The 19,991-nt window shown below is 38.7% G+C and overlaps 1 protein-coding gene across 3 annotated transcripts in view; it reads left to right on the plus strand.

Moving 5' to 3' along the window:
- The window catches only part of EGLN1 (egl-9 family hypoxia inducible factor 1), a 57,666-nt gene extending 38,262 nt beyond the window's left edge, over positions 1-19,404 (plus strand). The window contains exons 2-5 of one of the 3 annotated variants that reach the window (XM_025448481.3): positions 9,899-10,018; positions 12,893-13,029; positions 15,652-15,719; positions 16,894-19,404. In XM_025448481.3, coding sequence (XP_025304266.1) covers positions 9,899-10,018; positions 12,893-13,029; positions 15,652-15,719; positions 16,894-16,958 — 390 coding nt within the window. In that variant the 3' untranslated portion in view covers positions 16,959-19,404. The remainder of the gene's footprint in view (positions 1-9,898; positions 10,019-12,892; positions 13,030-15,651; positions 15,720-16,893) is intronic. The other 2 variants (XM_035714928.2, XM_049108930.1) reach the window with 2 other exon arrangements.
- Positions 19,405-19,991: the final 587 nt, after the last annotated feature.

The raw sequence follows: 19,991 nt of genomic DNA on the forward strand, positions 1-19,991 counted from the left end.
GTGGGTTTTTAAAAAAGATTTTTAAAATTCATTTGAGAGAGAGCATGAGCAGGGGGAAGGGTCAGAGGGAGAAGGAGAAGCAGGCTCCCTGAGCAGGGAGCCCAACGTGGGGCTTAATCCCAGGACCCCGGGATCATGATCTGAGCAAATGCTTAATCATCTGAGCCACCCAGACGCCCCTGGAGTGAGATTTTTTTGTTAGCAACTTCAACATGAACCAGTGATTGGTATATCCAGTAGTGGTTTTGCAAATGTTAACTCCCTGCTCCAGGAGGAATATCAGGAACTTCTAATCCATGCCCTCCAGTCCATTAAATAAATATGCATTACACTCTATGCTGAAATGATGTAAATAACATTTTAAAATCACACCTCTCCTCTAGAGTCTGGTGTTGAAACAGGTGTTGAACTTTTCATCCCTGTAGTCCCATGCAGAATGCAGTACCTGCTCAGTAGGTCTAGGGAAATGCTGAAGCAGATGTTTGTAATGTTAAACAGCTGAGTATTTTGTTCTGTTTTTATTTTTTTCTTTTAATACTAAGTTGTGTACTCCGCCAGGGAGTTATATTAATGACATAACAGCTTTACCATAGCTGTCTGAGTATGTGTCTTACCAGTGACATCTTGCATGGGCTCAAATAAAATCATGCCACTCCCTGGGTGGGGATCAAGCTGAGTCTTGCCTGGGATCCAACCTCCTCACGGGAAAGAGGTTGCTCTGTCCTCCTCCTCAATTTTGTGGTTGGTGGGGGTGAGAGGGGCGGTTGTGGGTGAGTGGCATAAATACAGAGCCCTGCTTAGGAGCCCGGGGAAGAGTTGTGCATAGTTTGTGAGATTGGAGCCAAGGTTAGCAAATTATAGGTCTCTTTTCTGACAGCAGGGCTAGACAGCTCAAATAGAAACTGCTTCATCAGATGGCTTCCTAATTTATAAAGTATAACTTTACAATTCCTAAAAGGGAAACAGAGAGTTCATAAGGCATCATTATATGAATCTAGATCACACTGCCTATTGGGAGCATTGTCTTTAAAAGCAAGTTGATTTTTAAATGTATATGGAAGTTCTTTTTCTTGGACTAGAATGAGGGCCGAGTAAGGAAAGTAGTGTGTGTGTGTGGTGTTAAGCAGTCCATCATTCCTGAGCCACTTGGGGAGTAATTTGGAACAATGCTATTTATTATCTTTGCTTTTTTTTCTCTGCATTTTTCACATTCCTATGAATATAGTCAGAAAGTCTCTTGGACTTCTTAAAACTTCAGTTTATATTAATAATTAATATGGTTATACTCTGCCTTCCTGCACAAATAATAACTATTTTGTATTAAAATATTCTGTAGGAGCATAGTAAAAGTGTTGAAATTGTTGTCATGTCACATGACAGAAAGCTAGTAGCTTAAAAAGCTCTTAAAAAATCGACAGAGAAAGAATGAAGTGAATAAAGGATATGAGTAAGCAGTTAACAGGAATTAAATGGCCAATAAAAATATGAAAAATGTTTGCTTTCACAAGTTGAGATAAAATTAAAATATTAATATAAGTTTTTACCTATCAAATTGAGTTTTTAAAAGAATAAAATTCAGTAGCCAGAATTGGCAAATGAGTGGGAGGATATGTGTACTCCTACAGACTGGTGGGAGTTTAAACTAGTAGAACCATTCAGGAGAACATTGTGGCAATAAAAGAATTTTAAAGCCTTATAATTCACTTCTAGGAATTTAATTTTTAGAAAGGTATCAAGGACATTTACAGTAACAGGGCTCCAAAACTGTTTCGGGTTTTTTTTTTTCTTTAAAGATTTTATTTATTTATTTATGAGAAACACAAAGAGAGAGAAGCAGAGACCCAGGCAGAGGGAGAAGCAGGCTCCAAGCAAGGAGCCCGATGCGGTGTGTCTGGGATCACACCCCGAGCCGAAGGCAGATGCCCAACCACTGAGCAACCCAGGCGTCCCTCCAGAACTGTTTTCAATCACAGTTTTGTTTATAATGGCAAGAAGCTTCTTAAAACATTTTACGGAAACAATCTAAATGCCCTTATTATAAGTCCTGTTTTGTAGTATGTATTTATCATTTACAATTCATCTACAAATAATTAGTAAAAAATGAGTCCTAAATCATTTACAGTTAGCTTTTGCCTGGTTATTCAGTGGTTTTTTGCTATGATCAGGAAAGCAAAGTTAAATGAATTTTTATTCTGAATGAGTTTATTCCATGAGACTCTGTCCCCTGTTCTCTTCTTGACAATCTCTGGCAGCCATATGGCTTCAGCTTTCCCATATGAGGGTGGCTCATAAGTCTGCATCTCCAGCCATGACCTCTTTTTAGAGTTCCAGACTCTTATTTCCAATTGCCTTTTGAACATCTCCACCGGGAGGGCCCACCAGCGTGGCACACTCAGTGTTCCAAAAAACACTGGCCTCTCCCAAGCCCATGCTCCCCACTTCCATTAATGGCCTAGCCTCGGCTGGACACAAACTCCTGTGAACCATCTTTGGTTCAGCCTCATCCTCCGTTCTGTCTGTGAAGCACTTACCGAGTCCTCTCCTTTTCCTCATGGTCATGACCTCTCCCTGTTCCCCTCAGCCCCTGCTCCCTGTTCCCCACCCTTCCCAAAGCACCTCCGCTACATCAGACTGCTTCCTTTCTTTGTCTACAGTGGTTGCCTTCTGACTGGTCTTTTTCTGTCCCCGTTCCCAGATCATCTTACATTCTACTTGTTGTGTGTCTGATGCACAGTGCTGATCGTGTTGCTCCCTCGCCCCAAAATGCTGGCTTTTGTTTAATGGTAGAGTAAGAAGGCACTCAGGTTTGTCCACAGTCTGACCCCTCTCACCTTTTCAGTTTTCTTCCTCCTTGTCAACTCTGTGCTTTAGCAATTTTGAATATTCCTCGTCACCAAATGTGTTCTGTATTTTCTTGCGTTTAAAAATTCCCTTAGGGATCCCTGGGTGGCGCAGCGGTTTGGCGCCTGCCTTTGGCCCAGGGTGTGATCCTGGAGAACCGGGATCGAATCCCACATCGGGCTCCTGGTGCATGGAGCCTGCTTCTCCCTCTGCCTGTGTCTCTGCCTCTCTCTCTCTCTCTCTCTCTCTCTCTCTCTGTCTCTCTCTGTAACTATCAAAAATAAATAAATTAAAAAAAATAAAAATAAAAAAAATAATAAAAATTCCCTTACATGGGCAGCCCCCGTGGCGCAGCGGTTTAGTGCCGCCTGCAGCCTGGGGTGTGATCCTGGAGACCCAGGATCCAGTTCCACGTCTGGCTCCCTGCATGGAGCCTGCTTCTCCCTCTGCCTGTGTCTCTGCCTCTCTGTCTCTCTCTCCGTCTCTCATGAATAAATAAATAAAATCTTTAAAAAAAATAAATAAAACTTCCCTTACATGATTTGTTCTGTTTGAAATACTCTCTCCAACTTATATTTCTTTTTAGCTTAGTTCCGATATAGCTGCTTCCATAAACTCTGCCATGATCTATCATGATACTTTCTCAGGACCTTCTTTTCTTCTCTTTCTACTTGGAATTAATGCATCTCACTCAGTGCTGATCTTCCGGAGGGTCTTTATCTCCCTGTGTGGACTAGAGGCTTGAACCAAGAGGAGCTGTTCTTGTTCCTATTGCTGAAGCCTGGTTTTCAGTGAGAGTTTCATTTTTTGCCATAATGTGGATTAGAAAAAAAGTACCTCCCAAAACATACAGTCTGAGTGTATTTACAACATTAAAGATTAGCAAATAAGTCAAGAGATTTAAATTTTTTAATGCATGTAGATTGCCCTCCTCCATTACCCACCCCATGCTAATTAATGCAATGAACAAAACTCATGACTTTTTATAAAGTTTTTAATTATATATATTTTTTGAAATGAGATTTACCTAAACAGGCATAATTGAATACTACAGTTTAAAATTAGGTTATTCTTACAGTAAATACCAACATGTTCTTAGTTCAGCTCTTTTGATGACCTATTTTTCCCCATATTTGAGTCAGATATATGGTGGTGGGTGGGTGTGCTTTTAGGATGGTCAAAGCTGTACCATAGAGTTGGAAAACGCCATATGTACTACATCTGTATGTTCAAGAATTGGGCATTATGTATGCATCCATGGCATTAGAGCAGCTGGGGGAGTCATATAGGAGCCTGTGTTCCCAATTTCATCTGAACTCCGTCATCTGAATACAAACCTTGCTGGAACCAGACATTGAACAAGAGTCCAGACAGAGCACTTTTTCTCTTCAGACTACTTCAGTTTGTATCCAACGTCTGCCACTTAGAGTCTCTGTGACCTTTGCAAGATTTTTATGCTCGTCGTAGTTCAGTTTTCTAAACTCTAAAATGGAGAGATTAATTGTACCTACCTGCTGAATTTGTTGTGAAGTCTAAATGAAATAATCTGTGCATGGCTTGCAGTAAATTCTTACTAAATGTTCACAGTCACCATCAAAAAGGGCCAATGCTATGTATTCTTAGGTTGTACTTTTTTTTTTTTTTTGAGTAGGCTCCATGCCCAGCGTGGAGTACAATGTGAGAGCTCAAACTCAGGACTGTGAGATCAAGACCTGAGCCTGAGATTAAGAGTCGGACCCTTAACTGAGCCACCCAGGCGCCCCTAGGCAGTACATTTTAATAGGATAAATTTTCAGATAGTAAACCATTTCCCCTCATTCAAGGAAAATAGTACTTTGATAGCCCATAAAATTTTAGTTCTCTTAGCTTTGAATCAATGTTTTAAAATAATTCTGTTCAAAAGGAAAAATTTTTTTTTAAAGTTTCCTGGTTCAACTTCATACTGAATACATGTCTTCCAATGCCAGAAATGTCTTCAGATTCCAAAGAGGTATCACAAACCTCTTCCTTCCTTTTATTCTCAGAGTGAAAAACAAATTTATGGTGTTTCTTATCTTAAGAACATCCTCAATCATGTATATTTTCATATCAAAAAGGAAAAAATACTATTTTATTGTTTTGCTTATGTTTAAATATGCTTTTCCCAGTGGGAAATTGAAATATTTAAAGCTGGCATCTCAAAGAGATGGCAGATTAGGAACATACCTCAGAATTATGAAGGAGCAATTGCATTGTTTCTTTTCCAGGCAAATGCCTAGATTCTGGGCTGTCCTCTACCCCAAACCTTATAGGAATACAGAATCATGTCTGGGCCTGCTTCTCTTGGGAAAGGACAGGACAGCCAGGGAGTATCACTTCAATCTCTAATATATCTCATTTTAATTTTGCTTGATAGACTTTTATCATGCATTTCCTTATCCTTAGAACTGGTACATCTAACATAAATCTGTTGCAACAGTTTTGTCTTTTATAGATGTAATTTAGTCCATTTGGGCTTCTATTAAAACACACAAAAAAAAACAGATTGGGTAGTTTATAAACCACAGAAATTTATTTGTTCACAGTCCTGGAGGCTGAAAAGTCCAAGATCAAGGCAACCATGCCAGTCCCCTTCTAGTGAGGGGCTTCTTTCTGATTCATGGCTAATGACTTCCCACTGTGTCTTCACATGGTTAGAAGAGACTGGGATCCCTCCAGGCCTCTCTTCTAAGACACTAATCCTATTCCTGAAGGCTTCACCCTCATTACCTAAGCACCTCCCAAAGGCCCTTCCTGTTGCCATCATCTTTATGGATTAGAATCTCAACATATGAATCTGGGGGCCCCACATTCAGACCAAAGCAGTGTACTTTATAATATCTTCCATGTAAATCCTAGAATAAAGAAATGAACTTCTTAAAAGCTACTGTACTGTCACTTAAATGTTCGCTGTATTTGTAAACTTCAGACACTTGGTTTTTCTTAACTTCACTTTTTCAAATCACATCTGTCCTTCCAAGATAAGCTTAGGTCTTATATGTAGCTCAAAGCCTCGTTCCCTTATTTTATTTTATCCTACATGAATACTTCCTTTTCTCAGAATCCTTTTTGTTTATCATTTATGCTACTCAGTTCATTATTTGTTTTGTGTGTGCTTGCTTTTTTCTTTCCACTTAAGTCCTTTCAGATAGCTACTATAGCAGCCTTTGTTGTACTGTGATATGGTAGGAATGCCATGAATACTTTTTTTCCATTCTCTTTTTTTAAGTTTTTATTTAAATTCCTGTTAATGCATAAATAATTTTTAAAGCTGCCAGTGACATCTAGACTAATAAGGTGCTCAAGCAGCACTTCATGAGTAAAGCATGAGTGGTTAGTAGTTGCTTTACCAAGAAATTATTAGAAGATAAAGTGAATTTAATAAACGTATGAATAATAGTATGCTAGTTGCATACTAAAAGCAAACAAAACAGGAACAGCAACATCAGAGTCTTCTTTACACAAATGTATATAAAATGCATCAGGAAAACATAATTACCAATTAAGAAATAGAGCAAGAATATTATTTCAAAACTGGAAAAGCTGTGTTACATTTAAGGAACTCTAAATTTTGATGATGCAGATCATAGCTAAATATGAATACTGGTTGTAAACTTAGTAGCTGCCAGATTTCATGAGACTACACTTTTCTTTAAAGTTTTTATTTTAATTTATTAGTTAACATACAGGGTTACCTTAGTTTCAGATATAGTGATATTCAGCACTTCCATACATCACCCTGTGCTCCTCATAACAAGTGCCCTCCTTAAAGCCCATACCCAGAGAAATCCCTTTTTATGTTTTCTATAGTTCAAATGGAGAGGACCCTCAGTACAAACATCAGTTCCTAAATGCAGTGTCACTGTGTCATTAGGCCATTTAGTTATTTGAATAAACTCGTGACCCTTCCAAGCCTTTGCAGGTTTCCTACAGGGTTTTTCTTTCCCCAGAACCTCTAGGATGTGGCCCCTGGGTCTCAGATTTTCTGTTACAGTCTGCTTTTTTCTGGGTGTGCTTAGGCTCTGTCCTTCTCCTATAGCCTCTAATTGTTCGGGTGGAGGGGCTTATCTGCCTGTGTTCTGGGACTCTTAACTCCATCTTGCTTTCTTCTCAGTTATGTACCAGCCTGCAGAGAAGTGCTGCCACTAGTTGACGGTTGGGGCAGAATCTACTTGTTTTGTTTGGTCTCTTCTCAATTCACCACAGCCCTCCACCAGTCACCAACTCCGAGTACCTCCTCATAACCCAGTGCGCCAAGGAAGGTGGCTCAGAAGAGACTGGCACAGATCCCATACTGAGACATAATCTTCATGTCTGTGACTCTGTTCTGTTCTGCGGTGTCTGCTCATCACGACCATTGCCGAGAAACTCTTTTTCTTCCACAATGCATGTTATTAAAACTATTCCTTCATGTTGTATTCCCATTTTTGGAAAATGTTAACCCCATTTACTCCATTACATAGGGAGAAAAAGCCATCCTTTACTATTCTTATTCTTACTCTCCACTTCCAGTCCATTAGCAAATCACTTGGTTTTCTGCCTTCAGAATTACCCTACTTTGCCACCCTGGGCGGCCTCCTTTTGTTTCTCTCCTAGAAACTGCAGTAGCCAGTTAGCCACCTTCTTTCTGTTCAGTCTCACATAGCAGCTAATTGCGTAGATTCTGAAACCACATTGCCTGCATTTATACCTGGCCCTACTGTCACAGACATTGAGAACGTTAATTAGCCTTTCTGAGCCTCAGTTTCCCTTTTTTTAAAGATTTAATTTAGTTATTTGAGAGAGAACATGAGCAGTAGGGGCGGGGCAGAGGGAGAAGCAGACTCCCCACTGAACAGGGAGCCCAATACGGGGCTTGATCCCAGGACCCTGAGATCATGACCTGAACTAAAGGCAGATGCTTAACCCACTGAGCCACCCACACGCCCCCGGGGCCTTGTTTCCTTAATAGTTAAATGAAGATGAGAATGATGATACTATTTTCCTCATACAGTTGTGTCAGATGAGTTAGTATACATAAATTACTTAGAAGAGTATGTGGCAAATATACAACATCCAATAAATCCTAGGTAGTGGGTGGTACTGAGGTTACATACTTGTTAGTTTTTATTCATACAGAATTGAAACTGACCTTAAAGCATTGATCAGATATATCTCCATTGGCTTCCTGTCACTTTTAGAATAGTATCCAGAGCCTTCACCATGGCTTGCTGAACCGCCATGGTTTGCCCTGGCACATTCCAGTCCAGCTGGCCTGTGATGGTTTTCCACTGGGTGCAGCCACTTCTGCCTTTGTTCTTATTTTTCCCTCAGCCAGGAATGCTGACCCCACAGATATTTGCACAACTTGCCACTCCCTTCATTGAAGTCTCTACTCACATCTTGATCACTATTCTAGAAATCATCTTCTTGGCATCCTCTTCAATTTTATGAGAAAATAACCACCTAACTGTATATTATACATGTTTCTTTATTGGTTATTTATTTCACCACATTAGGCTCCATAACAAATGAAAGCAAGGGACTGTTTTATTCGTCATTGTAGTTACTGCCCCTTTTTCCCCCCACCAAGGCCTTTCAGACACATAGTTGGTGCTCAGGAGGTGTTTGCTATAGGATGGATGGGGTGGGGTGGTGGAGTGGGGTGGGGTCGATGAACAAAGAAAAGTTTTCCCCTTTGTTCTTTGCATAAGAGATGTTCAAGTCACCAGACAGCTGGAGAGGCCTGAGTGAACTTTTTTGAGATGAGACTACTTTAGGGAAGAGTTCAGGTTGGGTTTTTCGTTTTGTTTGGTTTTGTTTTCATTCTTTTCCATGGGTAAGAATGTGTCATGTAATTTGCCATAATTGTCTTTATTAACAGATGGGCTTATTAACACTGTTAAATTGGTACTTTCTTATACTTCCTATTCCAGATCTGTTACATGTGCCTTTCCTTAGCAGCTAGTGACAGGGAAGTTGTTTGGGTTTATCTTTTGTCGAGCATTATTAAATCCACTAAACCTATGCTGTTCTGCCTGTTATTACAACTTCAAGTCCCAAGAGAAAGCATTTAATTCTATCTGGAATCAGGAAAAATAGAGACATAAATACTCACCAAAAATTCTGCTTCTGAAAGAGCAGTAGGTCCAGGGTGTCTATGAAAATGTCTTTTTTTTACTGAGCATTAAAGTTTAAAGTGCTTGCTAGACATTAATACTGATCGGCTGACTACAATACATGAAAAAATTGGAGAAATAAAAGATTTCAGGAATAAGTGGTAACCTTGACCATCTTTTTTGTTTTCTTCATAATTCTGAGGTTTTTTGCCTTTTAAATCACTCTTTCTAATTTCAGTTGATTATTATGTACTACAGTCCTAGAGCATGTGAGTTCTTTTGGTGCTTTTTATTTTGGATGTCTTTTCCACCTTCATGCTTAATACCCAGCAATCTTCTGAACTATATCTTGTTATAATCTGAGCAAAAAATGACTTTCTTTCTGGTTTGAAGAATTAGTCACATGCTAATTTGTCACTTAGCCTTCTTTTCTTTTTCTTTTCTTTTTTTTTCTTTTCTTTTTTTTTTTTAAATCATGGACATTAAATGTAATGTTTGGAGTTGGCCTTCTAAATTCAGAGACAGTGCCAGATCAGGTATTTGATTGACAATACTGTAGGTGTTCTGCAGTAAGCTCAGGGAGGATAGAAGTCTCCTTCTATCCTCAGAACAAAATTCACTTGATCTTGATGATCAGTATGAATAAAGATCCTGAAAGTGGGTCCTACAATCCTTCTGACCTCCAAATCTTCCATGTGGGTTCTTCCCTTCTCTGTGAAGCAGATATCACCAGGCCTTGGATTATTTACCAACCTGCCCTTGTATTCTTTATAAGTGCCAACATAGAATATATTTGCCTCTTCTTATCTACAAAATATGATTCTTATTTAGAAGAATTTAAGTGTGAGAGTAACCAAAAATCAGATTTCTTTTATAAGTTGTCTTGCCTTTTTATTCATAATGTGTATAGACTTTTACAATTATCATCATTATTATTACAGGCCATGGTTGCTTGTTATCCAGGCAATGGAACGGGTTATGTACGTCATGTTGATAATCCAAACGGAGATGGAAGATGTGTGACATGTATATATTATCTTAATAAAGACTGGGATGCCAAGGTATGCAACTTAATTGACCATTTATTTATTTTCCCACAGCTACTAAGACTCATACTCCTCTTAGGGAGACTGTCTTTAACACATGGAATAGTTAAAACTTATGTTTGTTTCAGTTTTGAGTATTAGAAGTGGATCTTTGTAAAGTAGAACATAATGTGTTTTAATAAGTGGATTCCCTTATTTTCAGATTCTGAGGCATGCTTCCAAAATTTAACTTTTTTTTGTTTGTTGTTGTTGTTGTTTTGTTTTGTTTTTTAAGTAAACTCTGCACTCAACGTGGGGCTCGAACTCACGACTCCGAGATCAAAAATCACATGCTCCACCGACTGAGCCAGCCAGGTGCCCCCCAGAATTTAACTATTAACAAAATGTATTTTGTTGAAATATATAACTTTTAGTAGCTTTTATAAAAAACACTTTGAGAATAATTGTTTCATAATGGCTTTTGAGAGAGATTATATGTAAATAATTATTGTGGATTATTTTCTACTTATTTCTTTTGGTAGAGATCTTCTCTGGCATTGGGTTATTGAATTGAATATTGGAGGCAGGATTCCTTCTTTTCCTGATTATGGAAAAAACTAGAAGTTTATCAATACTGACAAATCCTTTAAAGCCAATTAGGGTGTACAGTACGTTTAATTTTCTCTTGTTTTAAATGTTTATTTCCTTAATATTAGCCTGAGTTTCACTTGATTTTAAGTGATCGTAACCTCAAAAGTATGTCATACTTTCTTATTGCTTTGGAGGTTGTCTAAACTAATTTTTGGTTGATTTTTAGAAAACTTTATTTATTTTTATTGAAGTCTTCAAATAGAAAAGTGAACGCAATAAATAGCCCACTGGATTTTCACAGTGTGAACATACCTGTGTAGCCAGGGCAATTCTTAAAAATCAAATAATCTTTAAAACACTTCCCCCAGCACAAACATATATACCGAAATGAAAACCCAAAGTCTTAAATATGTAAAAACCTAGTCCTAAATCATACTTAAAACTTAGAATATGCTCCCAGTGCTCCAGTAGTCTTTCTGTGTCATATTGATTTAAAGATTCTATCAGAGTTAAAAAGAGAGGTAAGTTTTACCGCTAAGTAGGTTAAATAAATTTCAAAGCATTCTGTCAACAAGCATGGTTTTCTGTTACAGCTTTCAAAGTTTAAAATAGACACATAAATTTGGTCATTCACCTTGAGCCCAGTGCACAAAACAAATTGGTGTAACTTGAGTTAAAACTTAGACATTTAGGGATCCCTGGGTGGCGCAGTGGTTTAGCGCCTGCCTTTGGCCCAGGGCGGGATCCTGGAGACCCGGGATCGAATCCCACGTCGGGCTCCCGGTGCATGGAGCCTGCTTCTCCCTCTGCCTATGTCTCTGCCTCTCTCTCTCTCTCTCTATCTGTGACTATCATAAATAAATAAATATTAAAAAAAAAACTTAGACATTTATTTTTTCCCAATCTTGAAAGCTAGAAATATATTTGAGTAATTCCTAACTTCTTTATATTATTATTAGTTTCTTTCTAGGCTGATCTTTTAATTTTGTTAGGACCTAACCAAGATTATTAATATATAGTTTTTGAATTAGTGCATAAGCAGAAAAAAGTCCTTAGTATTTTTGTATGTAGCCCTGAAAATTTCTTTGCAAGATTATACTGAACATGTACAGTGTGCCAGACGTCGTCTTGGATGCTAGAGATAGAGCAGAAATAGAAGTAGCCTTCATAGAGCCTGGGATCTAAAGGAGAGTACAGATCAGTAGATTAACAATGACAATTGCTTATGGCCAGTGTAGGGCAGGTTGCTATGGGACCACATGGAAGACTACCTAATTCAGGGGTCATGGAAGGTTTCCCAGAGGAAGATTGGAAGCTTCAATTATCTCTGTTAAATATTTTCAGCAGATCACTTGTGATATTCCTAGTGACTCCAGTCAGAGGTCAGGGGGAAGAAAAGAATGCGTTCTTGGTCACAGTCTAGAGATTCTTTAGATGTTTGCATGATTGCCGTGGGAATCAATCTGAACAGACCTGAGGAAGGTGGGCAAGGGTACAAGTAGCTTGAATTTAACTTAAGGATGAGCCTGATAAACAGCATATCTAACTACAGATTCTAGGTTCAACCTCCATGATGTCTTGATTAAATATTGAAGTTCCTTCAATTTAAGCATCTACCTGCTTAGGAGTTTAGTTCTTCAAGGGTAAAGAGTCCATCTAATCCTGAATAGAGATGGATGTGTATTTGGGTAAATATAAGTATCCTTTCTGAATGGAATCCAGTTGTATAAACAGGTAGCCATTAATGTCAGGCCCAGTCTGGAAAGGGAGAGGTACGATCTCTAATAATAATGACCACAGTGATGATGGTGGTGATGATAAGTGATGACACTTTCTACTGATAGAGTTGAATTCTTTAAATAAGAGGCATTAAACTTGTGATTGTCTTATTACTATTGAAGCTTAAAATACAATAAACCGTTTGACATACCTCACCATTTATAGTAATTTAGTCAGGGTGATTTGAAATGGACACATTTTTAAAGAGTAGGCTAATTAAGCACATCATAAGCATACCTAGATAAGAAATGTGTACTAGTTTTTTAAAACTTCCAGGTGTTATTTGGAGCATTTTGAATTCAGATAATACTCATCTGTTTCATCAGTATTTATAGAAATCCCCAAAACAAGAAATGAATTTTTTCTCATATTAGTGCATATACTTGGAATCTCAACTCCTCTTCATATCTTGTTAATTGAGGTATATCTATGAATACTCCAACTACGAATTTTGACTTTGACATGGTCTTTTTTTTCTCCCTAAATTTCATTGTGTATTGTTTTTGCTCTTATACTTACATATTTGGCTCTTTTCTGTAGGTAAGTGGAGGTATACTTCGAATTTTTCCAGAAGGCAAAGCCCAGTTTGCTGACATTGAACCCAAATTTGATAGACTGCTGTTTTTCTGGTCTGACCGTCGCAACCCTCATGAAGTACAACCAGCATATTCTACAAGGTAGTATTCCTTTTAAGAAAAAATTGGTAAAGAGTATAGTAGGAGAGGAGGGGATAGATAGGATATACTTGAGCATTTCTAGTGAGTATCTTACTGTTTTTTAGTTACCTTTATCATAACACTTCAGTCATAACTGTTTTAAGTTGAATAGTTGTATTTATTTATGATTTGTTCCCAGTTGGTACTAAATGTTTGTGACTTTGTGTAACCACTTCCATTTGGGGTAAGAAATGGAAGGATAGGCCTTCTCCTTTCCCCAGCCCTATCTCATTATTCTGTGCATCTCCATGTATAATCCATTCTGTGATTCTGTGAGAGACTCAAATGGGGGACAGATAGATTTGATAGAGAAAGAAAAGGGAGGAAAAAGAGGGAGAGGGATAATGTAGAAAAATTATACAAAACAAAAAAATAAGAGGCACCCGGAAAGTAGAAATGAAGAGGAAAAAGAGAGGTTGCCATGTGTGGGAGTTAATGTTCAAAAACTAACCCATTAGCTTTAATAATATATGAGCCTTATTATTACTCTTTTGGACACTTTCTACATTGAAATATTAAGACTCTTAAAATAGAAGATGTTGCAGACATTGTTATAAATGTTTGTAGAAAAATAGCACTATTTTGCAAATACCCTTTTTCATTATAGAAAGGACTGTGAATATTATGATAGTGAGTTACTGGCCTACAGTAGTTAGGTCTGGTTGAGAAGAGGCCTAGCCATAGATACACCAGGAGAAGAGCTTGCTTTTTCTGGTGGTGATAGGCACAGGCCAGCCCCGAGATGAGGTTCAAATTCCAAAGACTTTATAGTCACTTCTCCTTTTGCTTGCTTGCTTGCTTGCTTGCTTTCTTTCCTTTTTTTTAAATACGCAAGATGGGGCTCAAACTCAGGACCCCCAAGGTTAAGAGTCGCATGCTCTACTGACTGAGCCAGCCAGGTGCCCCTTCTTACTTGCTTCTTTCTGAACTGTGTTGCCTTTAACCCTAATTCACATAGTGAGTAGCAAGCGGAGTTGCTTGTGGCTAGAGATCCTAAGAATCCATAATTGGAAACCAGGGAGGGAATCCTGTCCCCGTCACATGATGTGCTATCCCCAAACCCCCATCTCTCCTCCTGGCATCCCAGTACCCATTTCTGCCACTACTGCTTCTTTAAAAGCGTTTCTGACCTAGAAACTGCTTCATAAACCTTCCCTTTAATGAAATCTTGAGTATGGCATGCTTGTATCATTTCTAAATAAATGACAAACATTTTTAGGTAGTAAATGCCAAATAGTTGTGAAGGATAGATGCTACAGGACTTGGAGGAGGGAGAAAGTGGTCTGAATTGAAATAGATGGAATAGATGAGCCAGGTGTCACAGTGAAGAGAAGGCTCAGAATGACCAGAAGCAAGGAGTGGTAGGACAGTGGTGGGGAAGCCATGAGTGAAAGGTCAAGATTGTTCAAGTTCAAGACTAATTATTAAGTAACTGAAAGTTTAGGGAATGGCCAAGGAGAGAAAATTAAATATCTGTGCACTTTTCCCATTCCCAAGGCCACCTGGGAAAATAGAAGAGGCTCTATGGTAAGCAGGGTGTGCTGGAGCTCTGGAAGGAGCAGAGTCTGGAAGTGAGGCTAGACTCTGACCTCAGCATTGTCACTTGGCAACTAAGTGATCTGAGGGCCTCTCTTTCCTATTTCTCCAGAGTCCCAGACTCTGACTCTACTCTACCTCTGACTCCTTCCTTCAGGTACATTACATGATTCAGTTCTGTCACATTGACGGGCTCTTCACTCAGTGTGGCTTTTTCCCCCAAACCACCCCCCACCCTGGCCCCAGGGAACAGTGGCCAGAATCTGCAAGAGACTTTAACTAATTGTCATATTCTGCTAAGGAATTACCATTTATAGTGTGTTTTTATTTACTGTGGTATGTGTACACTTTCCCCATTACTGGTACCAGGAGGTGTAACTGTGGGCTTCACAGTATTTAATAAACTAGAGATTCTTTTATTTGTGGAACAAGCTGTACCAAATAAGTGAAATTTTCAGAGGAATGAAGTTTAGCTAAATAAACTTTAAATGTCAAAACCAGTGTAACTGTTTTGATAAAAGCCCTAAGAACTCTTAGCATCACTTAACTTTCTTGATGACTTCAGGTTATAAAATCATAAATATCCACCATTAGTCTTTGCTGTAAAACAGTGATGTCTTCAGAAGCTGCTGAAACTGTGAGCCCTCCCTTTCAAGCCCTTTTGCTTCTCTTTTCTTCTCAAGAACTTGCATTATGGATAGTGTGCTTTTTCTGTAAGGGCCATTCTTTTACCCTCTTATCATCTGTGTCTGACCTGCTGTGGCCTCACAAAACAGATAATCAAGTAGGTTCAGTAGGTATTAAGAAACTTTGCAACAACTTTGCAACAACTATTTTAGCTATTCCTGGTTCTCCGCCGTACTCTTGAGCATCGAGGCTACTGGAGAGGTGGGTTGTTTCTGAGCTCGTTTATCCTTGAGCTCGTTTATCCATTCAGTCAAAGCTTTATTTTGGCATTACACATTTTAATAGACCATTGCAAGAGCATACCACTTTTTTTTTTTCTCCAGTGTGATCATTCTTACCCTATTCTGAATTTTCTTTTAGGTACGCAATAACTGTTTGGTATTTTGATGCAGATGAGAGAGCACGAGCTAAAGTAAAATATCTAACAGGTAAACATTATTTGGGGCCAGGGTACACCGCAAGGAGAGTGCCCACAGTCACACGGTGCTGTCTGTAAGCACAGACACAGTCTTGAGTACCTCCACAAAGACTCGTTCCTTATTTTTGTCAGATTCCTCAGTTCCCTTTGTAAAAGAGGACTTCTCTCAAGCCATCTTCATTTTATCTTTAACCAACAAAATGGTCCAAAGATGAGGAAAGTTTGAGGCAAGAAACCTGAGAAAATTATTCAAATAGGAGCCAACTTTTTCTGTGATTACCCTTTGCAGTCACTAGCTGTCCCACTCTTGGTAACCCCCGTCTGGCTTCCTGTCATTCTCCCATTAGAAGGAAGTCAATAAATACCCTTTCCTTTTTAAACGTACATGAGCTAAAGAATATCCAGGTCTTCCACGTTGAATGTGGACGTGAAGAAAATGAATACAAAGAAGATGAATCAAAAAAAAAAAAAAAAAACAAAGAAGATGAATCGAAATGCGGAAATTAGTAAGACAGGCGTGTAGAGTCCGTCCCTGCCAGCTAGTGGTGTCCGTAGATCAACACATTTGTACTAAATCTGAAGACCCTTCAGTATGCCAGCACCCCCACCCTCCACCCCACTAAACCCCACCACACACTGTCTCCTGAGAGCAGGGGGTCTGAGTTTTCCACTGGATGGACCACTTCCCTCTTTTCTTTAACCCTACCTTCGGTCTCCAAAAGTCTGCTCAGGGCTCACATTACTGATTTGCTGTATTTTCATGAGCCATTGATAATCCCACAGCAACCTTTTGTAAAATCATAAAATTGCACGTTCATTGCTTTTTTAATGTATTTTTAAAGTTCTTATTTGTGGCAGAACCCTAGCGGTGCGCTTTCAGTGATGCTGAACACTGCTATTTTATAGCAATTCAAATCGTTTTTAAAGTAAAAAGGAGATAAAATCATTATCTCTGTAGAGAATGGCTTTTCCCTTTGAAGGTTTACTAGTTCATTCAGAGTAGCGCGTTCTTTATAACAATGCTGCAGGGTAGCAAGTGGGATCGTTTTCAGATGATGTATGTTTTTCAAAGCTGAGGCATTGTGCACACTGTTAGGAGCTCAGTGGGAAGGAGTAACAGAATAACAGAAGCTCTCTGGTGCTTAATGAATGAATAATATATATATATTATTTTTACCTTGCAGGTGAAAAAGGTGTGAGGGTTGAACTCAATAAGCCTTCTGATTCAATCAGTAAAGACGTCTTATAGAGCCTTTGATCCAGCAATACCCTCCTTCACCTACAATAATTGTTGACGCTATTTGTTAATTTGTGAATATGGATAAATGAGATAAAGAAAAATAGACAACCAGTTGGCATTTCAATAAGGAAATAGAAACAACTTTGTCGTGTTGCATCAGAAAGAAGACTCTGACTATGTGACTTTGTACTGCATGACTGACTCCAAACCTGTGATTGCTTATGGGAAGAGTACAAGCTGCGCCACCAACTGAGAATGGTGTTGATATCTGGACATGAAATAAGTGCCCTAGGTAGAATTTTTTCATTCTTATATTTTGCCAGATCTGTCGTCTAGATGAGTTCATTTCATCTCTCCCTTTTTTATAGAGTCAAGTTTGAATTTGAAGTAATTTTTGTATGACCAGGTACAGTACATCAAACTGAATCGAGAAAAAATTCCAGTATTACTCCCCCAAATAGCATCGATCTATTTTTGTAAACTTCTTCGTACTATTAAATTTTGCCCTAAAAGGCCTCTTATCATGTTTGTTGCCAGTGACTGATGATGACTTTCATTTCCTTTTTACTTACCATGAGAAAAGGAGCACTTTAATCACCAACTGAAAACTCAGATTGTTTTGTCGTCCTGTCCTTTACACTAATTTGAGCTCTTAAAGATTGCTGCTGTCGTGTTTCTGACATTGTTAATGACTAAATGTTAACAGTAAACTACCAATAACTTTCAGTTCATGTTTTATAAGAAAAAATGCCCAGGCTTTATTCTTTTAAGTTAGAATTTTTAAAAGACTAAAATGACTGGCACTAAATGAACTTGAGTTTGTCCTCAGCATCAAGTTCCCAAGACAAAGGGCTCTCTCATGCTTTCAGGTATATCCTGTAGATGTAGAAGGTGATGTCCCCTTCCTACGACTTTTCCTTTTGCTTCCCGTCAAGTTGACTATACTTCCAGTTTTGCTGTTATGTTTTCTTCCTACTCCTGTGAAGCACATGATCTGCAGTTGAGAACCTGGCTCCTGTGGGCTAGCATCAGGGGAGACTGAGCGCCAGGGCTGAGCCCTAGTAGTACAGACCCAGTGTTAGCGAAGCCTCAGAGCCAAGCCAAAGCAGGTGTTCCCCAGGTGTAATGCTCACCTCTTGGTCAGTACTGAAAGCTCTATGCTTGGCTTAAAAATACAAAACAAGTCGCAAACCAGGTAATTCTGTTATTCTGTTTTATGATTTTTCCTTTACTTTTCAGAAAAAAAGAGGGACTATTACAATATCACAGGCCTCCCAGACTTCTGTTGTTTGATGTAGGAACTGGGATGGATGTCTAAGACTTCATTTTCCTGGGCTAATCTTTAGCAGAGCCCAAAGGGTGGCATCCATATTTAGCATGAATTATGGGTCTAGATGTTGCCCACTTTGGTTTTCTATCTCTGTCCTTGATCTTTGCCAAAATGTGTGTACAGAAATACTTCTGTATATTTCAACTCATGACAGTTTTAGCATCTGTATAGTTTGTATTCAATTCGAGACCTTTTCTATGGAAAGCTCAGTAATTTTTATTAAAAGATTGCTATTGTTCATGTAAAACATGAAAAAAAAACTTGTTTAGTGAAACTGACAGTGTGGATAGGGTGGGATGAAAGATTCAGTATTGTGGTCTCACTTAGTAGGAGAACTTGCAGGAGAAAATTAGAGTTCGTTGATTTTTCTTGCCCCTGTTCGTTCTGTCCCACTTCCTCTCCGTGTCCAGATAACGCAGTGTAACATCTCTATCATAAGTGCCTCTGCCAGCCGGACCTGGGAGTGCAAGTTGTCTTTGCCATCTGGTCTGCGGTGCAGCGTGCTGAGCTAGGCCACAGCTCAAAAGTGCTATCATTTTTAGGTCTAGTAGAAATTGTGTTCTGTTGGCGGGTGGGGGGGGGGGGTTCGTGTGATTGTCAAGGTGGTACTGCAACAGCCTTTTAACCTGGGGGCCCCTGTGTCATTCACATGTGTATCTCTGCAGTTGTGCAAAGTGTCAGATTCTACTCTCTGTGGGTTGTGCTTTCCAGGCAGGTCTTAAAATTTGTATTTTTCAGAAAATTGTATCTAACTTCTTGGAGATCGTTGTGAAAGGATCAAGAAATCCAGGATAGCCATTTCTTTAATATCCATTTAAAATCTGTTCATTTTCATGTCAGTGGGACCGTTAACTTGTCACCAAGCAGGACTCTATTTAAAACAAAATTTAAAACTACTTGTGGCCTATATGTGTTTAATCCTGGTTAAAGATAAAGCTTCTAATGCTATTTTTCATTCAACACATTAACCAGCTGTAAAACACAGACCTTTATCAACAGTAGGCAGAGAATTTCAGGATTCATACACAGACGGTAAAGTCATGTACTTTGAAAAGCAGTGTTTCATTACGAAAGAGCTCTCAAGTTGCTTGTAAAGCTAATCTAATTAAAAAGATGTATAAATGATCTTGAAAAACTTATGGTTGTTATTTCCAGCTGTCTTTTTTTTTTTTTAATTCTTTATCATACACTGACTTTCTTAATGGGTCCTTACATCAGATAATGTGTTTTCTATCACACATCTCTGGCTCAGTCCAGAACATTTGGTATTACTTTTTGTAAATGATCACAAGGGAAAGAGAGAGAACAGTAAACATAGGAGTCTAACAATTTTAGAAACATCCTGGGGGTAATTGGCTTGTCCATGGGATCCACGAGCTCTTTGTTTGGATTGGCGACATTTGGACTCTTGCCCTTTCAATAGAATTTTTAAAAATTACTAACACTAGTGCTAGTGCTGTTGAGTATATCTCTTGTCACTCATCTGCAGCAAACAGGAAGGAGCCTTATAGGCATAGTTCTGTAACTGACACAGCTACCCTGTGTGCGTATGCACAGAAGTTTAATTTGTGTGGTCCTGATCAGAGACTAAAACAGAAGAGCTCTTGTTTTGTTTTTTCTCATTTTTTTATTTTTTATTTTTTAACTTATTTTTTATTGGTGTCCAATTTGCCAACATATAGAATAACGCCCAGTGCTCATCCCATCAAGTG

Source organism: Canis lupus, chromosome 4 (genome assembly GCF_003254725.2).
Source record: "Canis lupus dingo isolate Sandy chromosome 4, ASM325472v2, whole genome shotgun sequence".
In the NCBI taxonomy this organism is placed as follows: Eukaryota; Metazoa; Chordata; class Mammalia; order Carnivora; family Canidae; genus Canis; species Canis lupus.